General features: G+C 47.4%; 1 protein-coding gene across 1 annotated transcript in view; it reads right to left on the bottom strand.

Annotated features, from left to right (window-relative positions):
* Positions 1–27,975, bottom strand: part of LOC126546874 (tachykinin-like peptides receptor 99D) — a 139,697-nt gene that overhangs the window by 6,979 nt on the left and 104,743 nt on the right. The window contains exon 3 of the mRNA XM_050194590.3: positions 14,025–14,115. Within this exon, the coding sequence (XP_050050547.1) occupies positions 14,025–14,115 (91 nt within the window). The remainder of the gene's footprint in view (positions 1–14,024; positions 14,116–27,975) is intronic.

Genomic DNA, 27,975 nt, shown 5'->3' on the forward strand with positions numbered 1-27,975 from the left:
TTCTTTGCCAATATATATAGCGAATTCAAAACACCTAAGCAAGTGTGCTCAAATTTCGCGTTAGGGAGTATCGTGATTGTCGGTGACTTCTTTAAATAATAGTACCGATATGCGAAAGGGCTTGGTCTCCACCACTGTGGGGCGAGTAAATCTGTTTTATTTTCATTTCGATCATACAAGAACATGATTTTTTCCCAATGCGTGAAGGGCTTTCTTATTTATATTGTGACAGCATGAGGGAAGTTTGCGGGAGCGAACCAAGCTCAGGGTTGAAAATAATAAGTGCAACACAAACTGATTCAATTGCTCAGCTTAATAATTAATAAATAATTACCAAGTCAGTGATTACGCCCGTAGCGCGCAGTGAAATGCAATAATAACGCCACACTTATTTTGTAAAACTTATCTCATTTTGCATGTCTATCATGCTACGAGTCCTCCAATTTTCATTCAGTTATGCGTTCTGCACACTCGAAAGCATCAAGGTGGTCCCATAGTTCTGTAAACGCTGAAACGGGGCTTTTGTGTTTCAGATTAATGGACACGAGGCCAAGCGACATTTAGCTTTTATCTTTGCTTTAGCTACCTTTATGATTATTATTAACAATGATATTAATCCTGCAATCATATATAAACACCACACCGAAAAAGAGAAGCAGGGTAGCGATTGTTTTCTGAAAATGACACCATGCCCACTCACTCGAAAATGAGGAAAAAAGAAGGGGGGGGGGAAGAGAATAGGAAGCATATGAAGAGGGGAAAACAACCTTCTGGGTGCATAGATACACGCCACGTTTCAAGAGCATAAATCACGACTTCCACGATCAGTTTTTTGGTACTCAGACCTCTGCTCTAAGTTCTAAGATAAACTCGAGAGGCAGAAGATTAGTGTCATTTGCCTCCGAACAAGAACTGTGCTTGTTAAATTATGGAAGCCCCACCTTTCTACGTGGAACTGCCTACTGTAGCTGCCTGGACCTGACCTTTGTTTCACGCTCCTTCACTAGAAAGGTCAGGTGGTTTCCGGATATTGAAACGCGAGGAAGTGACCACCTACCCACTTATCTTAGGGTTGAAGGGTTGACGGACTCCAGGTTGACCGCCGTCACACAATGTATCGATTGGCCAATGTTCAAGTCAATTGTCGAAGACGGCTGTCGTAATGACTTGTCTTCTAGCCTAGAGGACATCATAAAGGGTGCCCTAGAGGCTGTGAAACATTCGCTTCTGAGAACGTCTACACGCACCGAATACGAGATTGAGCTAGAGAAGCTTCGTGCAATTCGTCGTCGTGCAGAGCGAAGATACAGGCGCACGAAGTCTGTACATGACTTGAGGTTGGCCAGAAGAACACAAAAGAAAATTCAGCGTCGCATGGACAAACTTGCATCGCAAAAATGGAAATCATTCTGCGAATCTTCGGATCCACGAAAACCTTTGTCTCACATATGGAGAGCTGTTCGTGGTCTCCGTGGAACCCCTCAGCAGCGCCACCCTTTTAAGTCTTTGGCCCTTCACCAACAATGCAGCGAGATTGACGTAGCGGAAGCTTTCTGCAGGAGGATTGCTGGCGAAACTAGTTCCGCTGGAACATCGACGCTCCGCCACTCACCGATTTCACGCGACTCCCACATGGATAGTCCTTTCTCCATGGACGAGCTCGAAGCTGCACTGGCCTTGGGCAAGCGTTCATCTTCACCAGGACCCGACGGTATAACCTACCGTGCCCTGTGTAATCTTGGCGATGAGGCTCGAAAAGTGCTCCTGCTCTTGTTCAACAGCTCCTGGCAGACAGGTACGGTTCCCCAGGAATGGAAGACCAGTCGCCTAATTCCACTGCTCAAGCCTGGCAAGTCGCCTGTAGACATTGCATCATACCGACCAATTGCGCTTGCCAGTTGCATCGGAAAACTAATGGAGAGGATGGTTCTAGCACGGCTAGAATGGTACCTCGAACATTATCAGGTATATCCAGATGCAGTGGCCGGTTTCAGGCGTGGCCGTTCTTCCGTAGACAACGTTATCGACTTGGTGACGTACGTCGAGCACCAGAAGTCCTGCAAAAGATTATCTGCTGCCCTGTTTTTGGATGTTAAAGGAGCGTACGATAACGTAACGCACGAAGCGATTTTCAACGCGTTAGAGGCAGTAGGACTTGGCGGCAACGTATATTTTTGGATAAGTAACTATCTACATAAGAGATCCTTTTTCGTACTTACCGAGGATGGCCCGACCTCCCAGCATTACAGTAACCGTGGGGTGCCTCAGGGCGGAGTACTCAGCCCAACGCTCTTCAGTCTAACACTCATTGGACTCACCGACATCCTGCCAGGCACCGTTAGGCTCTCCATCTATGCCGACGACATTTGCATTTGGACGTCGGCTGGGACGCGACAGCAGCTTCGCGCGCGGCTTCAAAAGTCAGCTACTTTAACATCATCCTACCTTCGAGAACAAGGACTTCGTATATCATACGAAAAGTGCGCAGCGGTGGCATTTACCAGGAAATCAATGTCTCCATACGTGATATCCGTCGACAGACACATGATCTCGTACAGCGCGAGTCACAGATTTCTTGGGGTGGTCCTTGACAAAAATCTCTCCTGGACCCCTCATGTGAATTATGTGAAAAAACGCCTGACAGGAATTTGCCATATGTTTAAGTTCCTTGCAGGAAAGACCTGGGGAGTGCCAATACACTCTATGTTGCAACTGTACAGGGTCCTCTTTATTGGATTCCTGCGGTACAGTCTACCGGTCACGTCCAACACCTGCAGAACTAACCTGAACATAATCCAAAGCATCCAAGCCCAAGCACTCAATATATGTCTCGGTCTACCGCGGAGGGCGTCAACGACTGAAGTTATTGCACTCGCTCAAGATTTCACTATTAGAACGCACATTAGCATTGAAACAATGCGTGTACACATAAGACACTTCGCCCGGACCCCTACCCACCACCTAGCAAGTCTCCCAGTAGATAGGCCCCACACGACGTTCAGTGCGACTGTCTTCGCGCACCGTGCCTCTTTCAGGTCAGGTTACGCACCTGCGGCAAGGCCTTCTATTCCTCCATGGTGTATACGCCGTACTCAAGTGAACCTTACAATCCCAGGACTTCAGAAAAAGTCGGACTTGCCATCATCAGCGCTCAAGCAACTAACTTTACTTCTCTTGTACGAGAAATACAGTGACTGCACACACGTCTACACTGATGGATCAACTACATCAACCAGTTCCGGCGGCGGTGTAGTTATACCAGCAATGAGAATAACCAAGCAGTTCAAGACTTCCCATGTCACTACGTCTACAGCTGCAGAGCTCGCGGCTCTCCGCGACGTGCTTCAAGTGATAAATACTGAAAGTCCTAGAAAATGGGCAGTCTTCTGCGATTCAAGGCCGGCCTTGCAATGTGTGCAGTCATTTCTCCGACATGGAACTCACGATCAGCTCACGTGCGAAATCGCGGAACTTGTCCATCACGTAAGAGAAAAAGGCCATGACATCTCTTTTCAGTGGATACCAGGTCATTGCGGTATCATTGGAAATGATGACGCCGATAAGGCAGCTCGGACGTCAAACCAAGAAGACCGCTGCGTCCCCATTCCGCTCTCTAGGACCGACGCCGCGAGACAACTTGGCATTCTGGCACGCACGATCTCCTTAGCAGAGTGGAATACCGTACATACAAGGCGCACAAGACTGCACAGACTAAACCCGTCACTTCAACTCAGACCTCCAGCTGGTGTGAACCGGCGTGAAGCGTCTCTTCTGTGTCGGTTATGGCTTGGAGTGGCCTTCACCAATGCCTACTCAGTACTAATTGGAATGGCTGATAGTCCTGCATGTGATGTTTGCGGATGCGAGGAGAACATTGACCACTTATTGTGCCATTGTCCTCAATTTCGAGCACAAAGACAGTATTTGTCCGACACATTGAGGAAACTAGATGATCGTCCTCTCAGTGAACAGACAATATTAGAGCACCGTCCCGACCGATCATCGGCTCAGAAGGCAGTGAAGGCACTTTTGTGTTTTCTCAGAACTTCTGGTTTGCTCGAGCGTCTTTAACTGAAGTGCTGTCCGTACACGTACCTACACCTTCTCTCTCCCTTCTTTCTCTTCCCCTTCTCCCATCCCCCAGTGTAGGGTAGCCAACCAGACTATTGACTGGTTAACATCCCTGCCTTCCTGTATTCTCCCCTCCCTCCAGACCTCTGCTACCCACCATGTCTTCTGCAGGCGCCGAAAATAGAAATGTTAATCGAAGAACTTAAAATTAAGAGCGACGTTTCCCCATTGGCACCGAAACAATTAACGTTATATCAACTGTTTCAGAAGTAGAAGGAATCTATCCACGTCTACACGGACAGTTCTGTAATCAAAGAAAGTGCAACTGCACCTTATGTTATACCATCCTTACAGGTAGAGTACGCTTGTCGACTGGGATGCACGGCGTCACCAACAATAGAGAAATTAGTGGCAATTCTCCAAGCCACTTACTTTATCAAAACATATGAGACACCAACAAAGTGGGTAATTTGCACGGACTTCTTATCGGCTTTAGCATGTCTTGAAAATATTGATGACAGCCAAACCCAGGCACGAATAACGCAGTACTGAACACGCTAATGAAACTTAGGCTAATGAAAGAAAACATGAAGTGATATTACAGTGGGTCCCGGGACATGCTGGTATAGCAGGCAACGAATTAGCTGACTCGTTGTCAAAATCGGCCCATACAAGATGCAGAAATTCAACTCATCCCTTTGTCACCAATGGGCACGAAACGCCTATTGAGAGTACTAAAGGACTTGTGTATGTCAACGTGGTTTAGTGAAAATACTAAGGAATCAATTTTTTACGAAGTGCACCCTCAACTCAAATATCAGCTGGATGTAGAACTTTCGAAAAGCGTCGAGACACTAATTCATCGACTGTGCCTTGGGACAGCATACACCAAACATTTCCTATATGGCATAAAACGGGCTTTTTCTCCGGCTTGCTCCTGTGGCCACGACGATGAGGATGTTAGCCATCTACTCCTCGAATGCCCCATATACGCGACGCAAGGACGGCAGCTAGAAGAAGAGGTACTCTCAACTGATCCTACCGACTTTTCTCACTCGCAAAATTGCTGCGCCCATGGCCATCGAAAATAGCACAGCGAAAAGCAGTTTACGCACTTGGAACATTTCTAAGGAGAGACAAGCATCCTTAACAGGTACTAGATATCGCACTGAACGGTCACACGATGTTACTATAACTTGCTTCTATTATTTGTAATTATTAGGGCTTGTATATTACGTGTTATACTTTTTTTCTGTATTGCTTGCGTGTATTATTTTAGCTCTCTGTAATTCCTCATCTGTTTATAAGCTCATCGCAGTCTACATCAAGGCCGCTTGTGTGTGTTTGTGACTGTTTACAAACTCATCGTGGTGCAACTTGCATTTGCCTTTTATATTGATATGTTCATGGGTGTATAGGACTGTGTGTTGTCGATTTCTGACCCTTTGACGTGGTTTCTTTGCATTTTCTTACATATACGTTTTATATTGTTGCTTCCGCTATGCGAAAAGGAGTAGCTGTCACCATTATAAGGTGACCACGTCGCTTTCTTTTATTTTCATTTCAACAACAACAACAACAGCAACAACAACAAAGGCACTCTACAACATTCATAAGGCGAGCAGAGTAGCGCTACCAGCGCCAGCAATGGCTCGGTGCTGCATGCCACATGCCATCAAAGGACCTACTTTGGGTCGCAAGTGGCTGCGCCAATTAGCACTACAGACGGGAGTCCAGTCCCGCCAATTAGCACTACAGACGGGAGTCCAGTCCCGTTGTTGAGACGAATTCCAGTGTAGCTTTGTGAGCCTCGTGTCAGGACTGGAAGACATGCGTTTTCATATCTGTGCTTCAGCCAAGACGCGCGGCAAACCTTCTGAACTCTTATCATCCCACCTCTCTCTCTCTTCCCATGCTGGAACGTCGCAAGAACGCGGGGGTTATAAATCAGTGCCTTACTTACGTACTTCGTAGGAATGGTTTCTTTCCAGAATTCATGAGGGGTTTCTGTCAAAATAGTTCCTTTGTGGTAAGCAATTATGCTTTCCCCTGCGCCATAATGAGGTAGCATTTCCCAGCATTAGCGTGGTACCCGCATGTCCGGCCATCCTGGCGCATCAATAGCGCCTGTTTGAGAATGTGAGTGGACGAAGTTACTGTGCTCGGTTGCTGGTTTTCTTCTGGTGCTGCAGTTCTTCTCTGTTTACATTATTTTCGTGCATCAGTAACAGGCGACGACGTTTGTGCTGAACCCTGAAGTCTTCTACTCTGCTGGGAGATCCTCCCCGCGGAGCTTGCCATGGAAGATATGGTCTTGGACGCGTCTGGCGCTCAGCATAGACCGCCCGCGGCTCGGAAGCGGCTCAGTTCGGCAGTAGGATCCGACGCTACTGATTCCGAGCTTTATGACTCAAGATCGGAAGATTCGGATGCTTTCATACCTGTCAAGCACCGCCGCCCACGACGGACGTCTCCGGCGTCGTCCTCAAGTGAAGGGACTGTCATATACAACACCATCAAGACTACGACAGTAGCTTTCATTCCCATCGACGCGATGGTAAGCCTAAATGCTATCTCTCGACAGAAACTTAATGATTTCTTCTTCAAACTTGCCCCTGGACTAATCCAAGAGGTTCGCGTGAACCCCTGGAAAAATGTCATTGCCGTTGACACGACTGATGATAAGATGGTGCAAACTCTACTTGGTTTGTCTGAAATCTGTGGGGTTCGCACACGTCCCTACATACCACAGGGTACAAATATAGTGGCTGGTGTCGTATCTGATGTGCATTTGGATCTCAAAGACGACGTTTTTAAGAACATGATCGTTTGCACGCCACCATGCAAAATAATTAGCGTTCGAAGGCTGGGCACGTCAAAGTGCATGAAGATACTTTTCGCCTCTGGAAAGCTGCCTAGTCATATAAAGGCTGGACTTGTGCGCTATCCTGTTCGACCTTTCGTACCACGGCCTTTGCAATGCCATAAATGTTTCAAGATTGGTCATGTTCAGGGCTTTTGCACCAGAGATCTAGTCTGTGCCAAATGCGGTGGGAATCACCATGTAGATTCCTGTGAAAGTCAGGCATATCGGTGCCCTAACTGTAATGGTGAACATTTGGCAACGGATAAAGGATGTCCCTCATTGAAGAATGAACTAAAGGCACTAAAAGAAAAAGCCATAAAGAAGGCAGCAGGAGATGAGAGCTCCCGTCGCCGTAGTGCCGCCCCAGCGAATGGAAAAGCAGCGCGTTCAAAGAGTGACAAAGAAACAACACATCAGAAAGTAGGGGGGCGGACCTTCTGCCTCTCAGACACATCGTGGCCAGCGCTTTCATCGAAATCGCCGGAACAAGTATCTACAAAGACTTCGACCACTGTGGAAAGCACTGCAAACACAGCACCTAAACCGGTATCAGCCAACGACGATGTGCAACTTGTCAATCTTCTAAAGATGCTTGTCAACGTCATCAGATCTCTAATCGCCGGTCGCCAGACACCAGCAGCGTCAGCAGCAGAGCAACTTTTGGAGGCACTCGTTCCTGTCCTCGACGGCCTTCGCTAGACGTTTCACCGGAAACAATTCTAACAGTTGTCAACAGCCTCGCCCCTTTGTGCTGCAACGGAATGTCAGGTCGATGCGACCGCGGCACGCTGATTTAGCCCTTCGACTAGTCGCTATGAAGATTCCACCAGACGTTATAGCGCTTCAGGAAACTAACGTAAGGAAAGACGAATATCGATTGCCAGGCTTCCTGGGTGTCCACAGTAACACTCGATGCGCGGAACCAGCTTATGGCTCTTTCCAGTGTGTGGAGGCGGCGCATACGCGCAATGCTTCAAAAGCATCAGTGTACGTTCGTGCTGACTTGGACTTCGCGGTTATTGACACAGACGGCATCTGTGACGATGAGTTTGAGTGTGTAGCTGTTACTGTGAGCCTCAGACGGGTGTATACGACGGTGGCAAGCATATACAACAGGCCTACACGTTCTTCCGATACCTCGCTACTTGAGTGCTTAGTGTCTCGGTGTGGTGCGTCGTTTGTGTTATGCGGAGACTTTAATGCCCACCATCCACGATGGTGTAGCCGTCCCCAAGACAATCGTGGGGCAGAGATTAACGAGTTCATTATCAAGAACGATCTCCAAATACTGAATGATGGTTCACCTACATTTATTGGTAGAGGAAAGGAGCATTCCACTATAGACCTTGCGATAACAACGAGAGATGTGTGCTTAGCCTGGTCATGTGAACCCGACCCGTGGGGCTCAGATCACCTACCCATTTGGTTAACACCAACACATACTGCGGGTCGCCAGGATGTCGTTCATACAGTTACTAACTGGGACAAGTTCCGACAGCTGATCTCAGAGGCACCATCTCAAGACAGCCTATTTAAACTTATGAGTGAGTGCTTACAAAAAGCTACATTACAACGAAGACGGAATATCGGCAAACCAAATCCCGATCTAAAGCTTTTGCGGCTCCGCGCATGTCGACGGCGCGCTTATAGACGGGCACAGCGCTCGAAACGACACACCGACTGGACTATATACAATCGCCTTGATGCAGCCATAAGGCGACATACAAAACAGCTTCGTCGCAAGAGCTGGGAAGCTTTGTGTAGTTCGTTGCATACTGGAAGTGGTTTTGGAAATGTATGGCGCATACTGAAGGCTCTCCGCACTCCTGAAATCTGCAAGAATCCTACGGCTACATTGAGCATAGCGACTGGCCAGTCACCAAAAGTAATAGTAGAGGCATTTGCAGACATTTTCGTCTCTTCTGCATCCAGTGACACCACAATTAGCGACCTTCCTTCTTTGACAAGTCACAGCACCGTAACCGCTTCCTACGGTCCAGCTTGCCAGATGGACGAGGCAGATTTCACTCTTGAGGAGCTGCGACACGCGCTGAGCCTCTCCAAACAACGCACTGCTCCAGGCGCAGATGGTGTGACGTACCAAGCATTCCGGAACGTTGATAAGAGTTTCCATGACCGTATATTGGACGAGTATAATGAAGTATGGAGAACCGGTGTAATCCCTGCTGAGTGGAAATCATCCGTGGTAATACCAATTTTAAAGCCCGGGCGTCCAGCAAGGCACCTCAAGTCCTACCGACCAATATGCCTAACTTCAAACATCATCAAGTTAATGGAGCGAATGGTCTTGTTTCGCTTAGATGTCAGGCTAGAGGAGCTGAATTTTTTCCCTGATCATCAGACCTTGTCTCAGCACTCGAATTTGCTAAAGAAAACAAGCATTCCGCCTACATGCTCTTCCTGGACATACAGCAAGCTTTCGATTCAGTTCCGCATAAGGCGATTATTTTCGCTCTTGCAACCGCGGGAATTTCGGGTCGTCTGCTCCAGTTTGTGCATAATTTTCTATCGGAGCGCCGGATGAAAGTGCGTGTCGGAGGAGTAACTAGTGAATACCGAAATGTGAAGTGCGGTGTTCCACAGGGCAGCGTATTATCGCCGCTTTTGTTTAACGCGGTACTCGCCGCGCTTCCAAGTCGTTTGCCTCGAGACACTGACTTCCCTGTGAGCATAGCTGTCTACGCAGATGACATTGCTCTGTGGATAAGCGGCCCTTCGCACCTTGGTCCGCGGCTTCGTGCAAGCTTGCAAAGAGCTCTCAACGCTACTTCGGAGTACTTGGGTGAAGTTGGCCTGCTCATATCACCTGCTAAGTCGGCTGCAACAGCATATCACCCTAAACAACGCGCTCGACGAACAATGAGCCGACTGTATCTTGACGAAACGCCTATAAACTGGGTGCGTCAACACCGTTATTTGGGGTTAATTGTGGATGATCGCATCTCTTGGCGTCCTGCTGTTAAATCTGTACGACGCAAATCACACTCCCTTCTTAAGTATGTGGCCGCCTTGGCTGCTCGTGGTGCTGGTTGCGACCAAACAACGGCTCTTCAGGTGTACCAGTCATCTGTACTTTCAGGCATGCTGTACGCATTACCAATTTTGAACATACCACCTAGTTTGATGGCCCAACTGGAGCGAGATCATCGCATTGCCCTTCGACTAATGCTTGGATTACCTCGTGAGGCGCAATCTATTGCATTACTTACTCAAGCGCATCAGTTACCTCTGAGGCTGCAAGCAGATCAGAGAGCTCTATATCATATTGAGCGTCTGCACCGCACATCGAATGGTCAATCGCTCCTTGATCGTCTGATTCACCGCCCATTATCTCGCATGGGAAAAATGGCGGCATTATTTATGGATATCACTACCATTTCTGAACATGCTGCTTCAGATACGTCTCCGCCTCCAAAAGGTATCACGAAACACGTATTCCCCATTTTCCTCACAATCCCTGACATGCACAAAAAGTCTGATATGGCTGTTTCGGCAATATTCCAATTGGCTCAGTCTCACTTGTTCGAAAAGTTTCCAGATTATCTTCAAGTTTTCACAGATGCATCTGTACACAACGACGGTCAAGGCGCCTCTGCAGCTTTTTACTGCCCTTCAACTCAACTACGACGTATCTTTCAAATACCTCATCCAACTTCGTCAACAACTGCGGAACTAGCAGCGATTAATGTTGCACTGAAATACGTGCAAGAGGAGTTAATTACATCGAAGGTTGTCATCTTTACGGACTCCCGTGCTGCCCTTAGCAGGTTACAACACAGTGAGCTTGATTGTCCACTTGTGCGCTGCATTAATGACTCTGCGAGCAAAATTACATCACGTGGGGTATCTCTCGTTGCTCAATGGATACCTTCACACGTAGGAATCGCCGGAAATGAAGAGGCTGATCGGCTCGCTTCAAGTTGCGTTCATAACAACTGTGACTGCCCAGAAATTGTGTGCAAGCTTGATGACGCTCGTCTGCTGATTCGTCGCCACCTACTCAAGCAGCATCCAGATCAGCGCGTCGCAAATGGAACGTTCCTGCCCCGTGTTCGTGGTCGAGGCTTGCCTCGTCGCGCTAGAGCACAACTGCTCAAGCTGAGGGTTGGTTGCGTGAACGTGCACGAACGTTTATACAGACAAGGGCGTGCGGAAAGTCCATTGTGTACGTCTTGTGGCTGCTACGAGACACTTCAACACCTTATATTTGAGTGTCCCGCTTTCAGTGCGCAGCGCATGTCGCTAGTGAGAAACTATCATCTCCTTGGCCTGCGGTGTGCGACACTCGAGGAATGTTTATACCCCAGTGGCTGTGCATCTAAACGTGATCAGGCCCATCGCGCCCTACTAACCTTTATAGAACTAACTAACTTAGGTTCACGTTTGTAGCATGAACATTCAACATTCTGTAGTAGCGTGACCTTCAGTGACCGACTCTACTGTGTGTGATCAGTACTGTACCCTAACGCTTCTTCCTTCGAAGATGGGAGGTGGCGGGTTCAAACACCTTATAGTGTACTTTGTGAACCGACTACCGGTGAAACGGTGATTACATGCAGCTTTACTTGGCGTCTCATCGTGGAGAACACAATTAGCCGCATAGCGAACTAGCCATGGAGGTGGTTGATAATTGTGGAGGCTGTTCGACGCGGCGTCACTTTAATTCCGGCTGCAGAGTTCTACTTTAGTCTTTAGATTTGACCTGTTACAGTGTTCTACTTTGGTCGTTAGATTTGTCCTGTTGCTCTCCTTTCCTCTTTCCTTTTTCCTCCCCTCCCTCCTATCTTCCATTTCTGTGTTGCTGTCACCTCCCTTCAGAGGAGTAGGCAGGAGTTGTGCCCCTTCCGGTGGCAGTTGCCAGCCTGCTCCTCGCTTTCGCTTTCCTGATACCCGTGTATGTGTGTATATGTGTTCAAAACAAATAATAATAATAATAATAATAATAATAATAATAATAATAATAATAATAATGTGAGTGAGAAGAGCGGGCAGCTTGACGACAGTTAGCTTGACGGCCATTTCCCTTGTCGGAACGCTGCAATGTGGTTTAGCTTTGAAGATGATAGTTTTCATCAAGCAGGGATAGTAAAATCAGCAAATGAAGATATGGTTATTGTGTCTTCAGCTGAATACCATACAGCCATAATTCTGACTTCTGCCATGTTATGCTTTGACCAAGTTTGGTGCGTGTGTAATCGGAACTTGTTTATCGGTAAACGTTTTTATAGAACGTGCTATAGAATTTAAAGAAAAAAAGTTGCCCTGGTTTATGAGTTACAACTCATAACGGGAATGTTCAGAAATGGTTTATTTAATACAGCAGCAAGTTTGTCTTTCTGTCTTTCTTTCTTTTTGTGGAACGTAACGAAGGTTATCTGGTATTTTTCTACGATAGGCTATAACCCAACACATAATCTGTGCCTTCATGCGCCTTCTTTGCGGTCGTCCGAGTGTCTTTAATGCCACATTCCACTGGCAGAACAGGAGCGGAGGCCAAGAGCAGAGATGAGCAGAGCGATAGTGCAACCAAAGTGCGACTGCTTGCGCCCTCGCTGAAACGTTCCATGCGCTCCGAGAGCAGGTGCGAGGGCGAAGGTGTGGCACGTGACCCAGAATGTTTACCTTTCCACGGTGATTATTATGCGAGCTTCGCTTCTCGGCCGCCATTGCTGCCGCACACTGAATCAGAACTGCCAAAATGGCGGAAACGCAACAAAAATAAAAGAATATGACGCGTTTGCGTCGCGTGACTTCCTTCGCACTCTCGAACTGCTCTCGACTGCTCTCGGCTTCGCCAGACTGCTCCTGTTTTGCCATTGGATCACAGCGCTCCTGCTCCTGTTCGCCGATTGGAACGCAGCGACGCTTAAGAAAGCACTTTGGGGACACTTTTCAGTGTTCCTGTTCGCCGAATTGAATGCGCCATTAATTTGATTGCTTTACTCCGTTATCTCAAATGCCTATTTCAGTTTCGCAGTAAATCTTGCGCAGTACAAAAGTGATAAAAGAACAGATCTTCACAATGCCAGAATAATTTGTAAACTTATGATTAATCAAGCGCAATGCATAGGCCCCGTGCCAAGAATGGATGGATGTTGCGGGATGTTAAAAATTTAAGAAAAGGGGCGGGGGCTACGCGGTCGACGAACAATAAGATAAAAATTATAAAAACGATAGGAGAATAATTAGATAAACAATTACGGCAGAAATTATACAAAGTACGCTCGCACGAAATACGGGTTCGCTTCGTGGAACGAGTGTCTTTTTTTTTGTTATTTGTTTATCTCTTCCTTTCTTCTGTTTCTGTCCTCTACCAGCAGGTGAGCATGGCGTCCTCTTTAGGACACACTTGCTTTAGCCCCTTCTCTTTCTCTCTGTACACATATGTTTAACGAATAATAATGATATTAATACCATTTTTGCGTTTTTTCTATAAAAACAAGTTTCAAATGACAAGTTTTGACGATACGTATTAGGAAAAATCAGAATGCGGTTGAAAAGCGCTCAAACAGGAACCAGAGGAAGACGCATGCCATAGCCAATAGTGGATAAAAAATACCACAAAAAGGCAAGCGTATAATTCATGCTGGCTGTATACTATAACTTATTGTCAACAACTAGGTGATTTCACGTTGCAGGACCCTGTAAGATCCTTGGCGCATAGGGGTTGCATCGTCGAGAATGAAATTAAATAACGCGATTCCAACAGAGAAGACTTCGTGTGTGGTTTCAACTGAATTATAGAAACAAAAAAAGAAATAACGGAAACAGAATAAATAGCTCTGCAGGCTCCATATTATCTGATTTGTTGAAGAAGCTATGAGTCTAGCAAAGTCCCATGATAGCTGTACCTCGTTGCTGTAACTGTTTTACGTCCTCTCATTCAAGTTCAAGCTTTGTTTCCCTGCCAAACAATTGCGTTACGCAAAAGCCAGTGACAGCACCTGCGGCCTTTTCTCAATAGATCAGAATATGAGCAGAGTTTTACGCAATGAGTGGTAGAGATAATGAGAAAGTAAGTGTTTAACGTAAACACAAATAGAGACGTTATTTAATATGTACTTACGCTGTATATGGCGTAGATGAAGGGATTGTAACAGGAATTGCTCATGGCCAACCAGTGCATGCAGAACCAGATGACGTTGATGTAACGATACCTGAAACACATTTTAACATGCATACCTTAGAGCACTGAAAGGTCAGAGAAAGAATAGGCAAAGGAACACAATGTGTGACACATGTTAACTGTAGCAAATACCGAAAGTGCCCGTATCAATGCAGCACGAGCAGCAATATGCGTGCGCTCGACAAAGTTGCGAAGACAGAAAACGTAGCAATATTGAAGTGATAGGCCGCCAGAAAAAAAAAAGGATAATTTTGGGAAGGACGCCCAAAATTGTCCACTATAGCTTTGCTGACCGCTGTATCACATGCTTCGGAACGCAACGTAACGCAACTTCTGTGGTTTTGTCGTAAAAGTCGCTGTCGCTCTCGTTCTAGCTTCTGCAGCATTGTGACTGATTAAGTTGGTCCCACAGTGTCTGCGACCGGAGTGGTCTCCCCATTCGTCACAAGTCATAGAAACCGCTCGCGTTCCTTAAAAGTGTCATGCTTCTGGCCTATAGGTGCATCAGGCAACACGCTACGCTGTCATTTGCGTATGTATGTACATCACTGTTTCCGCCGCTTTTAGCATGTTCAGGAACAAAAGTCGTGACAGTTGAAACACTCGCTGTGTCTAAAGCGACGTAAGTCGGCGCGGATAGGTCGGGGGAGGATGGTTGTTGCTCGGTGCAAGCGGACCTAGCCTGGCGAAAGTTGTCGGCAATTGCTCCGCCTGAACGCCATCCACCTAACGCAGTACGGGCTGAAACGCAGTCCGGAATCGGTGCGCTGATTCCAAGAACCAAAAGGAGGAGGAGGAGACAAAAATGCAAGCGCAGGCGTGCCGCAGCGCAACGGTCCCGCCACATTTGACAGTCGGGGAAGAATGCACTGCTCGAAATGCTCACAACCGTGTGCAGAGCGCGCGACTGTCAGCGGTGGCAACGTGAGCTCCTCTGACCTTTTGGAGCAACCGCCAATGAGACAACATATAGCATGAGGCAATAGTTGCGCCATGTTCCAGTAGCTATCCACGGGACGAGATACTATCGCCAGTACCCTTTTACGCAGCCTTTGCGAATTATTTTATTTCCTCTTGATTTCCTTTTTTTTTTCTCTGTCTCTCTCTTTGTCTCTCTCTCTCTCTCTCTCTCGCTCTAACGAAGCATGTTCCGTGGAAATCCTCGATGGGAATTGTATCAGAAAGCTACAAAGGGAGCTGAGCGAGACAAAGAGGAGGATCCGAGGGATTCGATCTAGTTTCTTTGTTTTTGTTTTTTTCTTTTATTTTTTTAGAAAGCCTAGCTGGAGCTGATATAGGATGACTCAAAGGGTACAGATATGTAAGTTCCTCCGAAAGAGAAGTTCGGCTTGGTGCCCGAGCATTTTCGGCGCAATCACTAGGTACTTCAAGCGAGTTAACTACCAGCCTATGGCAGTTGGCATACACTCGGGTGCATTAATAGTCAATTGGTAGAGCTGTTGCATTAACTAAATAATGAGTCGATACAGTATGCATGGTAAAGCAGCTCACCATCGCACATGTGTAAACAAGTAGGAACGGCACGTGGGCTGGGCGCGACGCCACTGTACGCTACAACAAGGGCACAGCGCAGTGCAGTGCATCTGCACATGCACAAGCGAGTCAGTGCGGCATGGACTGTAGACGCACCGCCCTTACGCATGCGCGCTCGAATAGCCTATGCATGGCGCAAGTCGCAGTACCACAATGCATGGATTTTGCTCGCTGAATTTAGCCGAATTTCAACAAAAATATGCAAATATCTTACAACGCTTGTTTTCAGTAAAGGTGAAAGCATCAGAAAAAAATATATAAAGAAATGGCACTATTGGAGTCCTGAACCAAACTAGTTTACCGCACAAGCTACGGCCGCGAGTGCCACAGGAACAGTGCAAGTAGTCACATAGAGGTTTGCAAGTATAACGGCATTGACTCGTGTAATACCCATGGAAGCAGAGTACATTTCGAGAGCATCGACCAGAAACAAGTAAGGATCCCGGCCACGGCGGCCGCATCTCGATGGGGGCGACATGCGAAAACACCCGTGTACTTAGATTTAGGTGCACGTTAAAGAAACCCAGCTGGTCGAAATTTCCGGGGTCCGCCACTACGGCGTGCCTCATAATCAGAAAGTCTTTCCGGCATGTAAAATCCCATAATTTAATTTTTAAAAGCAAGTAAGGAAAAGTTTAGTGGGAGATAAAGATGACGCAGTGCCACCACCGACCACAACATATAAGCCTTCAGACAGCGCAAAACTAGCGCTCGGCAGCACGTGCGACCTCAAAGAGTCAGTTGGCGTTCGGCGACGACCCACCCCGTTAGCGTACGAAGTCACTGCCAAATAAAGAGGCTCTAGTTACCGCTAACCTTTAGCAAATGTAAGTTGTCTTGGGGCATGACGTCGCTATAAGCGTGGCAGAAACGCGATTGCCAAGGTTTCAAGCATGTGAAAAGGTCACTGCGATTTTTATCCCAGGTTTGCTCCTTGAACTTGAAACGAACCAGATCAACTCTACCTCTCTCTTTCTCTATGTTAAATCGTATTTTAATGACACACCGAAGACGAATTATTAGCTGTTCCTAGATAACTCAAGTGCTATCAGTATAGTGCCGTCCCAAAGATCATATCCGAGAGCACTCTGCTGCTATGCGCATTAAGATACGTGTCCGTGTTCTCCTTTCCGTAAGTAAGGGTTGTGTTGTTTTTATCCATGCCAAACAATATCGTTAAAACTGCAGGCATAATTTATGAGATTGCAGCGGGCATCTAAACCAGTATTATGTAATATTAAGTCTACGTGTTATCTCAGTTCTATGCCATGCTCATCTGCACGCGCTGACTGATCGATCATGGCGATAACTGAGAACTGCCGCCGCTGGAGCCAATGACAGCAACTCTTGACTCGGAATAGAACTGGCAAAGTAGCGCCGTCTTATTCTGACCCGAGGCCAGTTGGTGCATATCGACCAATTTTCCGATCGGAGCGTGGTAAGATACTAGCTATTTCCTTCTTGTTTTCTCTTGTCCGCGTTTCTTGTTTCGCTGACAAAACATAACTACTCGTACTCTACGCTGACACAGCAGGTCGCTAGCACCTGTTACAAAACTGCTATCGGCTTGTTTACAAAGGTTTGCTCGTTGTTCCTCGTTTTAATGGGTGACTCACCCACAAAATATGCGACTCTTGCGGAAGTGAAGAATCTACCGTACGCCTTTTGGATCCCCGGTACGACGTCGAGCTTGAATTTTTCCCAGCAGAATTAAACCCGCTGCACAATCAAGGCCGTTTTCTGAAGCGACGATCCGTGGACCGCGGCCGTGCGCGTTAGCGGCGCCAAAAGAGACGAGAGCACTATTGCAGTGCCTGAAGCCAACAGGTATCCGCGATCATTTATAGATTTGGTGCGCATCTTCAAGTGTGCGCGCAACTACCTGGTGCTCTTTCTCTCCATTTCTTTCTATTTATCCCCTTTACCCAGCACGGGGTAGAAACCGGACGTGCGTCTGGTTAACCTCCCTGCCTTTCATATCGCTTGTCTTACTTTGTTTTTTTCCCACTTTCTGCAGCGTCGCTCTGAGTGGTTCGCGAAATCCTTCAGGAAATGTTGTTATCCTTACATTCTCGCTTTCTCAATGCGTGTTGTACATAGGAAATATCGCGAAAATAATGTTTTACTGTGCGTCAACAATATGCAGAGGCTCAGCTCGGCAATACTGATTACGACAACATTTGACTTTGTAAAAAAAATACAGGCTCTGGGACGAGGGAAAAGATAGAGATGGTGGGCAAGTAGGGCTGCGCACATTCGGATTTCCTTCTCGTGTTTCTTCTTATGTAAGGATATATACCATTTCCCGTCGGCAGCAGCAGTGACTTACCTCGCAAAGGAGTTTTTTTTTTTTTTTTGCCTTTCCACGTGCTTTACCGACTTTAAAAGTGTTTATAAAAGCTCGCATCCACTTCAGTTTTCTGAGCTATCGCGCAAAATTTTTTAAGAGTGTTCAGAAGGAATTTTGTTTTTATGTGGCTAGAGAGAGAGACAAAAGGGAAGGAAGGACAGGGACGTTAGCCAGTGTAAATACTGGCTGGCTACCCTGTTCTGGGGAAAGGGGTAAAGGGAATAAAAGGAGAAGGAGAAGGAACATTACGCAAGTGGAATGGGCAGAGGCAAATAATAGAATGACACGAACCGTTAGTTATGTGGGACATGCAATATTGTGCCCTTTGTGACAAGCCTCAACAGCGAGGAACGTCAAAGCTGAGCGGCGACGTGAATCGCACAGGGTGTCCAAGAACGCTGCCCTAAATTCCAGGGCAACCAACGCTAAAAGCGTTTCGTTTATGCTGTTGTGTTTTCGAATTGCTTTTAGAAAAGTGGTACAGGGTCGCTGGTAACTGCGTTTGCATTGGATGACATATTTAGTGCTCTATCTCAAGTAAACCGGATACCTAAACAATGGATTAAAAAGCATTTCTGCCCCCCACCCCCAACCCAACAGAAATGAAGAGGGAGATCATGCAGATCCAACGCGGATCGTGCAATCCATGTGACACGGTCGATCAAATGCTATAAATTTACCCATGTCATTCTTGCATCATTGGCGTAAAGAAGTATTCCACGCGCGCGCATGTGCTCTCTCACACTTGTGCTACGCAATGTAATACGTGCGGCGATCATCTCAAAGAGCTCGTTGGCACGCTTTAACTATACGTGTTTACTTCCCCTTTCCCTTCCCTTAGGGCAGGGTAGCAAACCGGAGGCTTTAACTCTGGTTAACCTCCCTGCGTTTCTCTCATTTCTCTATCTCTCTCTCTTTCTTTCTCTACGTGTGATTGAGGTTCAGTTGTAGAACAACGGGCTCCTGTGCTTGGGGACCAAGGCTCGATCTCACCATCAGGCACGTAAATAATTTTTTTTAAAGTGCGAGCTATTCGGCAAGACAGCAGCAGCACCCAACAGCCATGGTCAGGTAGGTCCGGGGGAGTTCGCAAAGACAGCTTTGCTTTAGAAAAGTAGAAAGCTGCAGCGTTTACATTTTCCATCGAATGGAAAGACTACTTTGCGAAGTTGCTTCGCCCAAAAGTTCAGTTACCGAACACTATCCGAGCTTCATCTTTTAAAGGGGTAGTAACACAAAAATATTCTATCCCGCTTTTTTTTTAATCACATCGTTGTCGATCCCATAACTACACAGTCCTACCGGAATACCCTGAACGCACACAAAAGGTAAATAAAGAATAGCACCAATTATATTCTCCTCTAAGGTGACCATTGCAAAATAAGCGCCAAATGGAGCGCAGCTTCTTGGTGTAGGGTTCGTTTACAAGTTACCTCCGATTGTCACGAAAATCGGAGGTAGTGGTCACGAACCACTGACGCAGCCCAGTGCAGCGGTCGCAAGCCACACAGTGACTGTGTCTCCCCGAAAGCTGAATACATGCCGCATAAACCATTCTTTCCTCTTACACTCTGCGCTTCTCTGCATTCCACACGTGAACCATTATAAACTTGGTCCTCTGTTGTTGGCATCAGCAGAATTCATGGCTAGCCACTATGGGGGATTGTCGTTGTTGTTGCTTCGTGAAATGGATTAGCCAACTCTCGGGGATCGGCTATGAATAGGGTGACGACTTTCGCTTCTGTTAGAACGCGCAGCACCCTTCGTCTTTCTCACCTTCTCTTCTATATTAAGCCGTCATCTAAAACTTTCGACAAGATGATCACAATACGACTTCGACTAATGCACTGACACACGCATCAGTGATACCACGTGACCCTCCAGCCACTTCCCAATTTTAGTGACGGATAAAGATTATTTGTATCCAAACCCTATACATCAAGGCGTTTAATTGACACGATGTTTGAATTTGTCACATTGAAAGATGCGATTATTCATGATTCGTTGTACGTTCGATGAATTGAGGCGTCGTATCGTTATTGCGAAGTAGGCGGCTATCTAACAGAGCATTAAAAGAAAGACAAGCATTTTATGTCAGTTCTTTAATCTTGCTCGATGTATGCTGACCAATAAACCAAGAAAAAACAAGAGCCGGCTGACTTCAGTAAACCAAGTTTTACTACAGCTTTGTTACTCAACCTTCAAATTTTGGGACGAGCAGCGGCGCCGACTGAAAGTAAAAATTGAGGAAAGCTTGGTGGCACAGCTTCTAGCTCAGCTATGAATTATACGACTTTTGTTCCTGAAGTATTACAATTAAAATGCTCCTTTAATGCCTTTTTAAAAAGTAATAACCAAGGTGTACAGCTGTAAAAAAGCTCACATTTTTATCAAAAGAGCTGACTGAACATTAGTAATGTTTAGGCTGAAATCTATCTCAAATTACAGCGTCAATATCTCTCCTTTTTCGAAATGTACCCATTGCTATAGCACCGTTACTTTTCTCGTCACAAGCCATGAAAATCTAGATGACTCCAGAGACTATAATTTTTCACAGACGTTCCCAACCTTTCCCATGTTTTTTTTTTCTGGCGATGCCCCTTGTTACGGCTACCCAATCAAGTCACCGAGGAGGAGTGGAGCTCAGCCATCAAGAGTTCCGAGCTTCTGCTACAACTCAGGCCTGTCCAGAGAGCCCACGATCCGGCAGTGAGGCTAGGCCGCCTCGTCCCCACGTGGGAGCGGCCCGCGCAGCTGCTCTCAGTGCGACGCATCTCAGGACCTCATTAAAGTTCTCTCTCTCTCTCTCTCTACTCTCTCTCTCTCTCTACTCTGTCTGTCTGTCTGTCTGTCTGTCTGTCTGTCTGTCTGTCTGTCTGTCTGTCTGTCTGTCTGTCTGTCCGTCCGTCCGTCCGTCCGTCCGTCCGTCCGTCCGTCCGTCCGTCCGTCTGTCTGTCTGTCTGTCTGTCTGTCTGTCTGTCTGTCTGTCTGTCTGTCTGTCTGTCTGTCTGTCTGTGTGTCTGTCTGTCTGTCTGTCTGTCTGTCTGTCTGTCTGTCTGTCTGTCTGTCTGTCTGTCTGTCTGTCTTAGCTCAGATGGTAGAGAATCCCGGACCAGGACGAATTTTTCTTCAACTAGGAGGTTTTTCTTTGGAGGAACCCGCATGGGTTTGCTTTCTAGCAATAGCTACGAACGGGTGGATGTCTGATTTTCCCTTTATCTGTCTGTCGTGCCTTTGCTTTTTCACTCCGCCTATTCTTTCCCCTTATACGCTTCTCCCACCGCAGGGGAGCAAACTAGATTCCTTTAGGGTTAACCTCCCTGTCTTTACCACCCCGGTTTTCTCTCTCTCTCAACTCCAATCCTGCCGTTAAACGAATCTTTCGACAGTGCACTTTGCTGTCGTGACGCTAAGCCTATACTTGCCCAAGTGCCAAGTATCGGGAGGCTTTGCCTCTCTTATAAGGCTGAAGGCAGCCAGCGACTTACACGTACGCGCATCTGTCTGAACATCGCGCAAGGGGCCTTCTGCGTACATGCACTCTGCCGCAACCAAGCGTCTTTCGCGCGCATAGCGCAGAGCTCTGGAGCATTACGCGAGTCTAGCTCCTCCTCATAGCACTCTCGGTGTGGACCATGTCGGCTCGTGTAGCGAGCGAGCGGCAGCAACGAAAAAGAACGAAGTGCGCAAAGAGACGCGGAGCTTTCGAGTGTCTCTTGTCGCGCAGGCTAATGTCGTTCCCGCTAGCGCAGTTTCCTGTGTGCACAACCCCCGCGGTCTGAATGGGCTCGGTGCTATCTCTGAACTAGAACGCGTGCGTAACGCTCGCAATTCCGAAATACACGTCCCAAAGGGGAGGAGACCTTGTTCCTTTTTTTTAACCTTAAAGAGTTCCACAGAACAGCGTAATATATCAACACGGCACGTGCGAGCGCTGCTATCTTCTATCGCATTCGTCGTGGCAAATTACATTCAACGCAGTTGCTCAGAGGAAACTATAGGAAACTACACTTCGGTATTTCAGTTATTGTGCTGATTTACTCGCAATATATATGCAGGTTGTTTTTTACAGCTCAAGAGTACTAAAGACTGTGAGCACTGAGGAGCCTTTTCGCGAGCGGGGTTCTCTGCCGCTGCTACGAAAGTCAAAGTGCGTGCTGCGCGGTTGCGTGCATGTGTTTCTGTATGTGCATGTTTGCGTGTGTGCATGCGTACAAACACGTCCACACACACAAACACATGTACACACGTATACAAGATGTCCCAGCTAACTTTGGCCAGATCTAACAATACTTGTGGGCATAAATATAATTACGCGAACAAAACTATGCTATATACTACACTATGGAGCTAATCATTAATTTTTTTGTAATTTGCTTACTTGCATAATTAGTCAATTGGTTAACTGATTAACCTATCTCATCTTAAGTTCAGAGACAAACTTCCCCTGAGGAAATGGTGAGTGTTTCTGGAAACGTTCAATTTAGCAGTTGTTAAATTCCTACCCTATTATTCAATCTTTTCCTTTTTCACGCGCGTCATAAAGAATTCTCGCGTGTAGTATGAAAAAGTCACCTATGAATTAACAACGCCTTTAAGCTAATGTATTCACGGGGTTCTTACTACCAGTACTACCAGTACCAAATTAGTACCTACAGAGCGATAGTTGTTTCTTTACGCATTCCTTCGTACTTTTATCATTGAATGGCATGATTCTGCGCCGACATTATCGGCATGACCTGGCTACTCTTTGCTGAGGATCATGAGAAAAATAATGAAATCAGAGAGAGAGAATGAAGAGGAAAGGCAGGGAGGTTAACCAGATATGAGTCTCCGGTTTGCTACCCCACACTGGGGATGGGGGATAGGGGTTAGAAAGATGACAGAGAGGAAAACGCTAAAAAAAAAAGAGAAAGAAACACGCACTCATGGAGACACACACACAAAAGGCGTTCCAGTTAAAGTCGTTCCCACAGGCCGGTAGATCGCAAAAAACGCAATAGCGCTTGCACGGCCTTCTTCTGTGAAGGTAGGTCTTTTCTTAACCCTTCCCCCTGCGCAGGGTAGCCAACCGGAACTACCTCTGGTTAACCTCCCTGCCTTTCTCTGCATTATTTTTCTCTCTAGGTCTTTTCGATGTTGTAGAATTCTTTTTTCGAATAGCGGTTGGTCGTCCAGTTGGTCAAGTTCATGGCGAAGGCATGCCCTCTGTGGACTGTACTGCGGGTAGGCGCACAAAATATGGCCAATTGATTCTTCATGGCCGCAGTGGTCACAGGTTGGGGTGTCGGTCATCCCTATGCGGAATGCATAGGCTTTGGTAAAGACAACGCCCAACCAAAGTCGATATAAAAGCGTGGCATCTCTACGGCGAAGCTGTGATGGCGCTCGAAGACTTAATGTGGAATCAAGCGAGTACAGTCGCGTATTTCTTAAATGTGGCTCATTCCATTGCGACGCGGTGCACTGCCGAGCAAGTAGGCGGAGCTTCCGTGCTGCGTCAGTTCTAGAAAGAGGAATTGGGACATGGCGCTCCTCAGCATGGGCTGAGCGGGCAGCGTGATCCGCCCGTTCATTGCCGATAATCCCGCAGTGACTTGGAAGCCACTGGAAGGTTATTTCATGGCCTGCATCACTTATATGGTGTAACGTCTCTGTAATATGGAATATTAGTTGTTCGTGCGGTCCGCGTCGTAAAGGTGACAGTAGAGACTGCAGTGCCGCCTTCGAATCGCAGAATATTGTCCACTTGTGTGGCGGTTCATCACCAATGTGATGAAGGGCAGTAAAGAGCGCTGCAAGCTCTGCTGCCATCGATGTTGTCGCGTGACTCGTCTTAAATTTGATTGTTGTAGCTTTCGCTGGTATGACGATTGCCGCCGCGGAGCTGCTTGGAAGGACAGATCCATCAGTGTAAATATGCGTAGAGTCACGGTAGTTCTCGTTCAAATATAGTAGCGTGAGCTGTCTAAAGGCTAGTGATGATAGATCAGCTTTGTTCGAGATACCAGGTATTGTGAGATTGATTTTTGGCTGAGCGAGGCACCATGGAGGAATCGAACGTCTCGCAGCCGGAGTGAAACAAGCTGGCAATGATTCATCATATGCGGTTATCGTTTGGCTGAAAGATGTGTGTGGTCTGTCCGCTGTTAGAGAGGCTAAGTAGTGACGAGGAGTCCTGGCTAGATGCCTTATATGGGTCCTGAGTACTTCAATTTCAATGTGGGTCTTGACAAGGTGGCCTCTAGCGATTGCTATTGTAGCCACTGTTGAAGCACTCTGAGGCAGGCCTAGACAGATCCGGGGCACTTGACCCTGAAGACTTTGTATTGTGCGTAGATTCGTTTTACCTGTGTTGTTTATTGCTGGCAAGCTGTATCGCAGAAATCCTAGAAAAAGCGCCCTGTACAGTTGTAACATGGCACTTGGAGACATTGCCCAGGTCTTTCCAGCGAAAAACTTGAGCAGGTGACAGATGCCTGTCAACCGTTTTTTCACGTATGATACATGTGGGCTCCATGACAAGTCACTGTCGATTATGACACCTAGAAACTTGTACGATCGGACCCGTCGTATTATTTGGCTATTTATCATTACACTGTAGTTTGCCATGGGTTTGCGCGTAAATGGCACTAGTGCGCATTTCTCGGAGGAAATTTCCAGGCCTCGATTACGGAGGTAGATAACAGTTTGTGTGGCGGCTCTCTGAATTCTCGCTCGCAACTGTAGGCGTGTTACTGCAGACGTCCATATGCAGATGTCATCCGCGTACATTGACAGCCTGATTGTGGTTGGCACGTGCTCAAGGAGAGCAATTAGTGTTAGATTAAATAACACAGGGCTAAGTACACCGCCCTGGGGGACGCCACGGTAGCTATAATGTAGACAAGTATGGCCTTCCTCGGTGCTTACAAAAAGGATCGCATGGATAGATAGCTCCGTATCCATTGAAACATCCGACCACCCACTCCTACCTCTGCGAGAGCAGAGAGAATGACTTCATGCGTAACGTTCTCATACGCCCCTTTAACGTCGAGGAATAAAGAAGCGCAGAGACGCTTACGGCATTTCTCATGTTGAATGTAGGTGACCAGGTCGACGACGGTATCGATCGATGATCGACCGCGTCGGAAGCTCGCCAGGGCATCTGGGTAGGTGTTGTGGTACTCCAAGTACCACTCCAGGCGTCCTAGGACCATCCTCTCCATTACTTTGCCCACACAGCTCGCCAAAGCGATCGGGCGATATGATGAGAGTTCCAACGGCGACTTGCCAGGCTTCAGCAGTGGAACAAGGCGACTTGTCTTCCAGGTTGTTGATAGTGTGCCATCTCTCCAAGATTCATTTTACACCTCAAGGAGAACTCCTCTCGCTCGCTCCCCCAGGTGACACAGAGCTCGGTAGGAAATTCCGTCAGGTCCTGGCGCTGATGTGCGGCTACACAAAGCTAATGCTGCCTTAAGTTCGTGCATTGAGAATGGCAGATCCATCCGGTGATCACGTGGTGGCGGACAGCTACTCGAAGGCGATGGAATGTTGGTAGCTGTGAGTTGGCCGGATAATCTGCCGCAGAAATCCTCTGCCACGTCAATCTCCGATCTCTTTTGAGAGAAGGCAAGCGCCTTGAATGGGAATTGCTGTACGGGGAGTGTCTGGAGACCGCGCACCGTTCTCCATAGTTGCGATAAAGGCTTGCGTGGATCTAGCGACTCACAGAAGGCAGTCCAACGTTGTGATTCAAGCTTGTCTAAGCAGCGCTGTATCTTCCTTTGCGTGTGCCTGGCGGTCCGTAAATCGTCCATTGTCTTCGTGCGTCGGTATCTTCGTTCAGCACGTCGTCGGATTGCTCGAAGTCGTTCTAGTCGCACATCAAATTCATTCAGTTTCGGAGAGCATGTGAGAGTACGCATAGTGTCTTGCACCGCGCTCTTGATTGCCTCTTCTAAGTCGAAAGATGGATTGGCGTCGCAGTGTTCTTCCATAATAGACTGAAATTTAGGCCAGTCCACTCTTTGGATCGTATCCCGTATTTTGGAAGGGGACAATCCTCTGATCTTCATGTACGTGGGAATATGGTCGCTTCCGTGCGTCTCTATGCCCGCAAACCACCCTGCACGTCTGACAAGGCTTCGTGAGACGAAAGCCAAGTCAAGACAGCTGCTGTATGTGGAGCCACGTAAGAAAGTAGGACTTCCATCATTCAGCAGCCAAAGTTCATTACTGGAGGCGAAAGATACCAGAGCTCTGCCTCTTGCGTTGATCATCGGACTTCCCCAGAGTGTATGATGGGCGTTGAAATCTCCAATGATGACCCAGGGATTGGAAGTTTAGGAAAGGATGCCTTGTAGTCTTTTGTAATCAAATCGACTTGACGGAGATAGGTAGGCGCCCACAAAAGTAAAGGCCAAATCCTTTTCCTTACGTTTAGGGATACATATTGATTATTGTCATTAGGTGGTACAGGCTGATGAGTGTAGGTGAGGTCACGGCGAATAAACACCAAAACCTTATTGTTTTCATAAACAGTTGACGACATAAATGATTCATATCCAGAAAGCCTGATTGTGTTCGATAAGTTTGGCTCGCAAATGACGATAATGGGAAACATTTTGGCGTACACGAAGCGACGGAAATCCGAAAGGCGCGCTCTGAGTCCGCGCGAAATTCCACTGAAAAATAGCTGCTTGTCGGACCTCTTCCCTAAAAGACCGTGGCTGTGCAGCCATGGTCTACTCAAGGGTGGCACGCACCGGACTCATAGCGTCTAGTACTTGAAGCGCACTTCTGGCAGACGGTCTGTGCATGTTGCTTAGCAACACGCGAATGACATTCATTAAAGGCCTAATAAGTGCTATCACTTCCTCACCTGTTTTCCGCTACTCCTCGGATACAGCACCTTGCTGTACTGGGGGCGGTTTCTTCTGAGGCTCTTCTGGCGGTCGTGCACGCGGAAGTGGCGGCCATTCCTTTGTGAAGATAGATCTGGCAGTTTTCTCCCTTCCAACATCGGTGTTCGGAGTGCTGAAAACTTCCGCTGATGATGCTGCTTGACGAGTTGACTTTTCCTGAAAGCTTGACGTTTTCCGTCGTGAAGACCTTCGACGGTGACGTCGTCTTCGCCGTACTTTCACAGCGGCCTCTTTGTGGGTAGAGTTGTCTCTGACCATTTGTTTAAGAATGGTGATCTCTTTCTTGATCTGGGGACAGTCTTTGGAAGAGGCGCAGTGATCACCCTGACAGTTAGGGCACTTCTACCTGGTTGCGCTGCAGTTGTCTTCTGAATCAGAATAATCATTACAATATACGGTATGAAAGTGCAACATACCTTACTTTTTTCATTCTTGAGCATGTGCGGCTCTCTTGCGCAGACGCGGTCGCTCAACATTGCTGTATAGCCCTGGAATTGAGCGTCCATTCAGTTGGCCTTACGAGCAGAGCTGTACACCAAATCTTTAAGGCGCGTTGTCCTTGTTTAATCTAGCTTGTTCCCAGTCGTTTGCGCATACAGCGCGTCGTGACAGCCCATTCGAGAGTGACAGCGCCAGCGCTTCAGCATAGAAACCTACGTGCCGGCTCCCAGAGAAAACAAACGACCCCTCGCTGCTGCAAATCAGGAAGCAGCCCGTGCCGACCGCAGCAGCGATGGGAACATTAGCAACAAAAGAGCGCGGATCATCCGGCCCCCTACTGAGAGCAGCGTAGATCGCGTGAGCGGTCTACGCGTGTGATCGAGCTGACATGTGTACCACTTCGGACTGACGCAGTGAATTCAGCCAGAGGTCGATGGTATCGCGATACGCTTTATAGTATAGCAGCGAAACGAGATTCTGACTGTCCCTTTCTTAGCATGACGGAAGAGCCCGCTGCGAAATAACGCTTGCCATCTTTGCACTCTGGTTGACCGCGAGAAAACTCCCGATGCACTCTCCTTATTTCCTCAGGGCCTATAAGCCTGTCCTTGGCAGTGTTCGACTTGCGCCATTTCGT

The sequence above is a fragment of the Dermacentor andersoni genome, chromosome 1 (genome assembly GCF_023375885.2).
Source record: "Dermacentor andersoni chromosome 1, qqDerAnde1_hic_scaffold, whole genome shotgun sequence".
In the NCBI taxonomy this organism is placed as follows: domain Eukaryota; kingdom Metazoa; phylum Arthropoda; class Arachnida; order Ixodida; family Ixodidae; genus Dermacentor; species Dermacentor andersoni.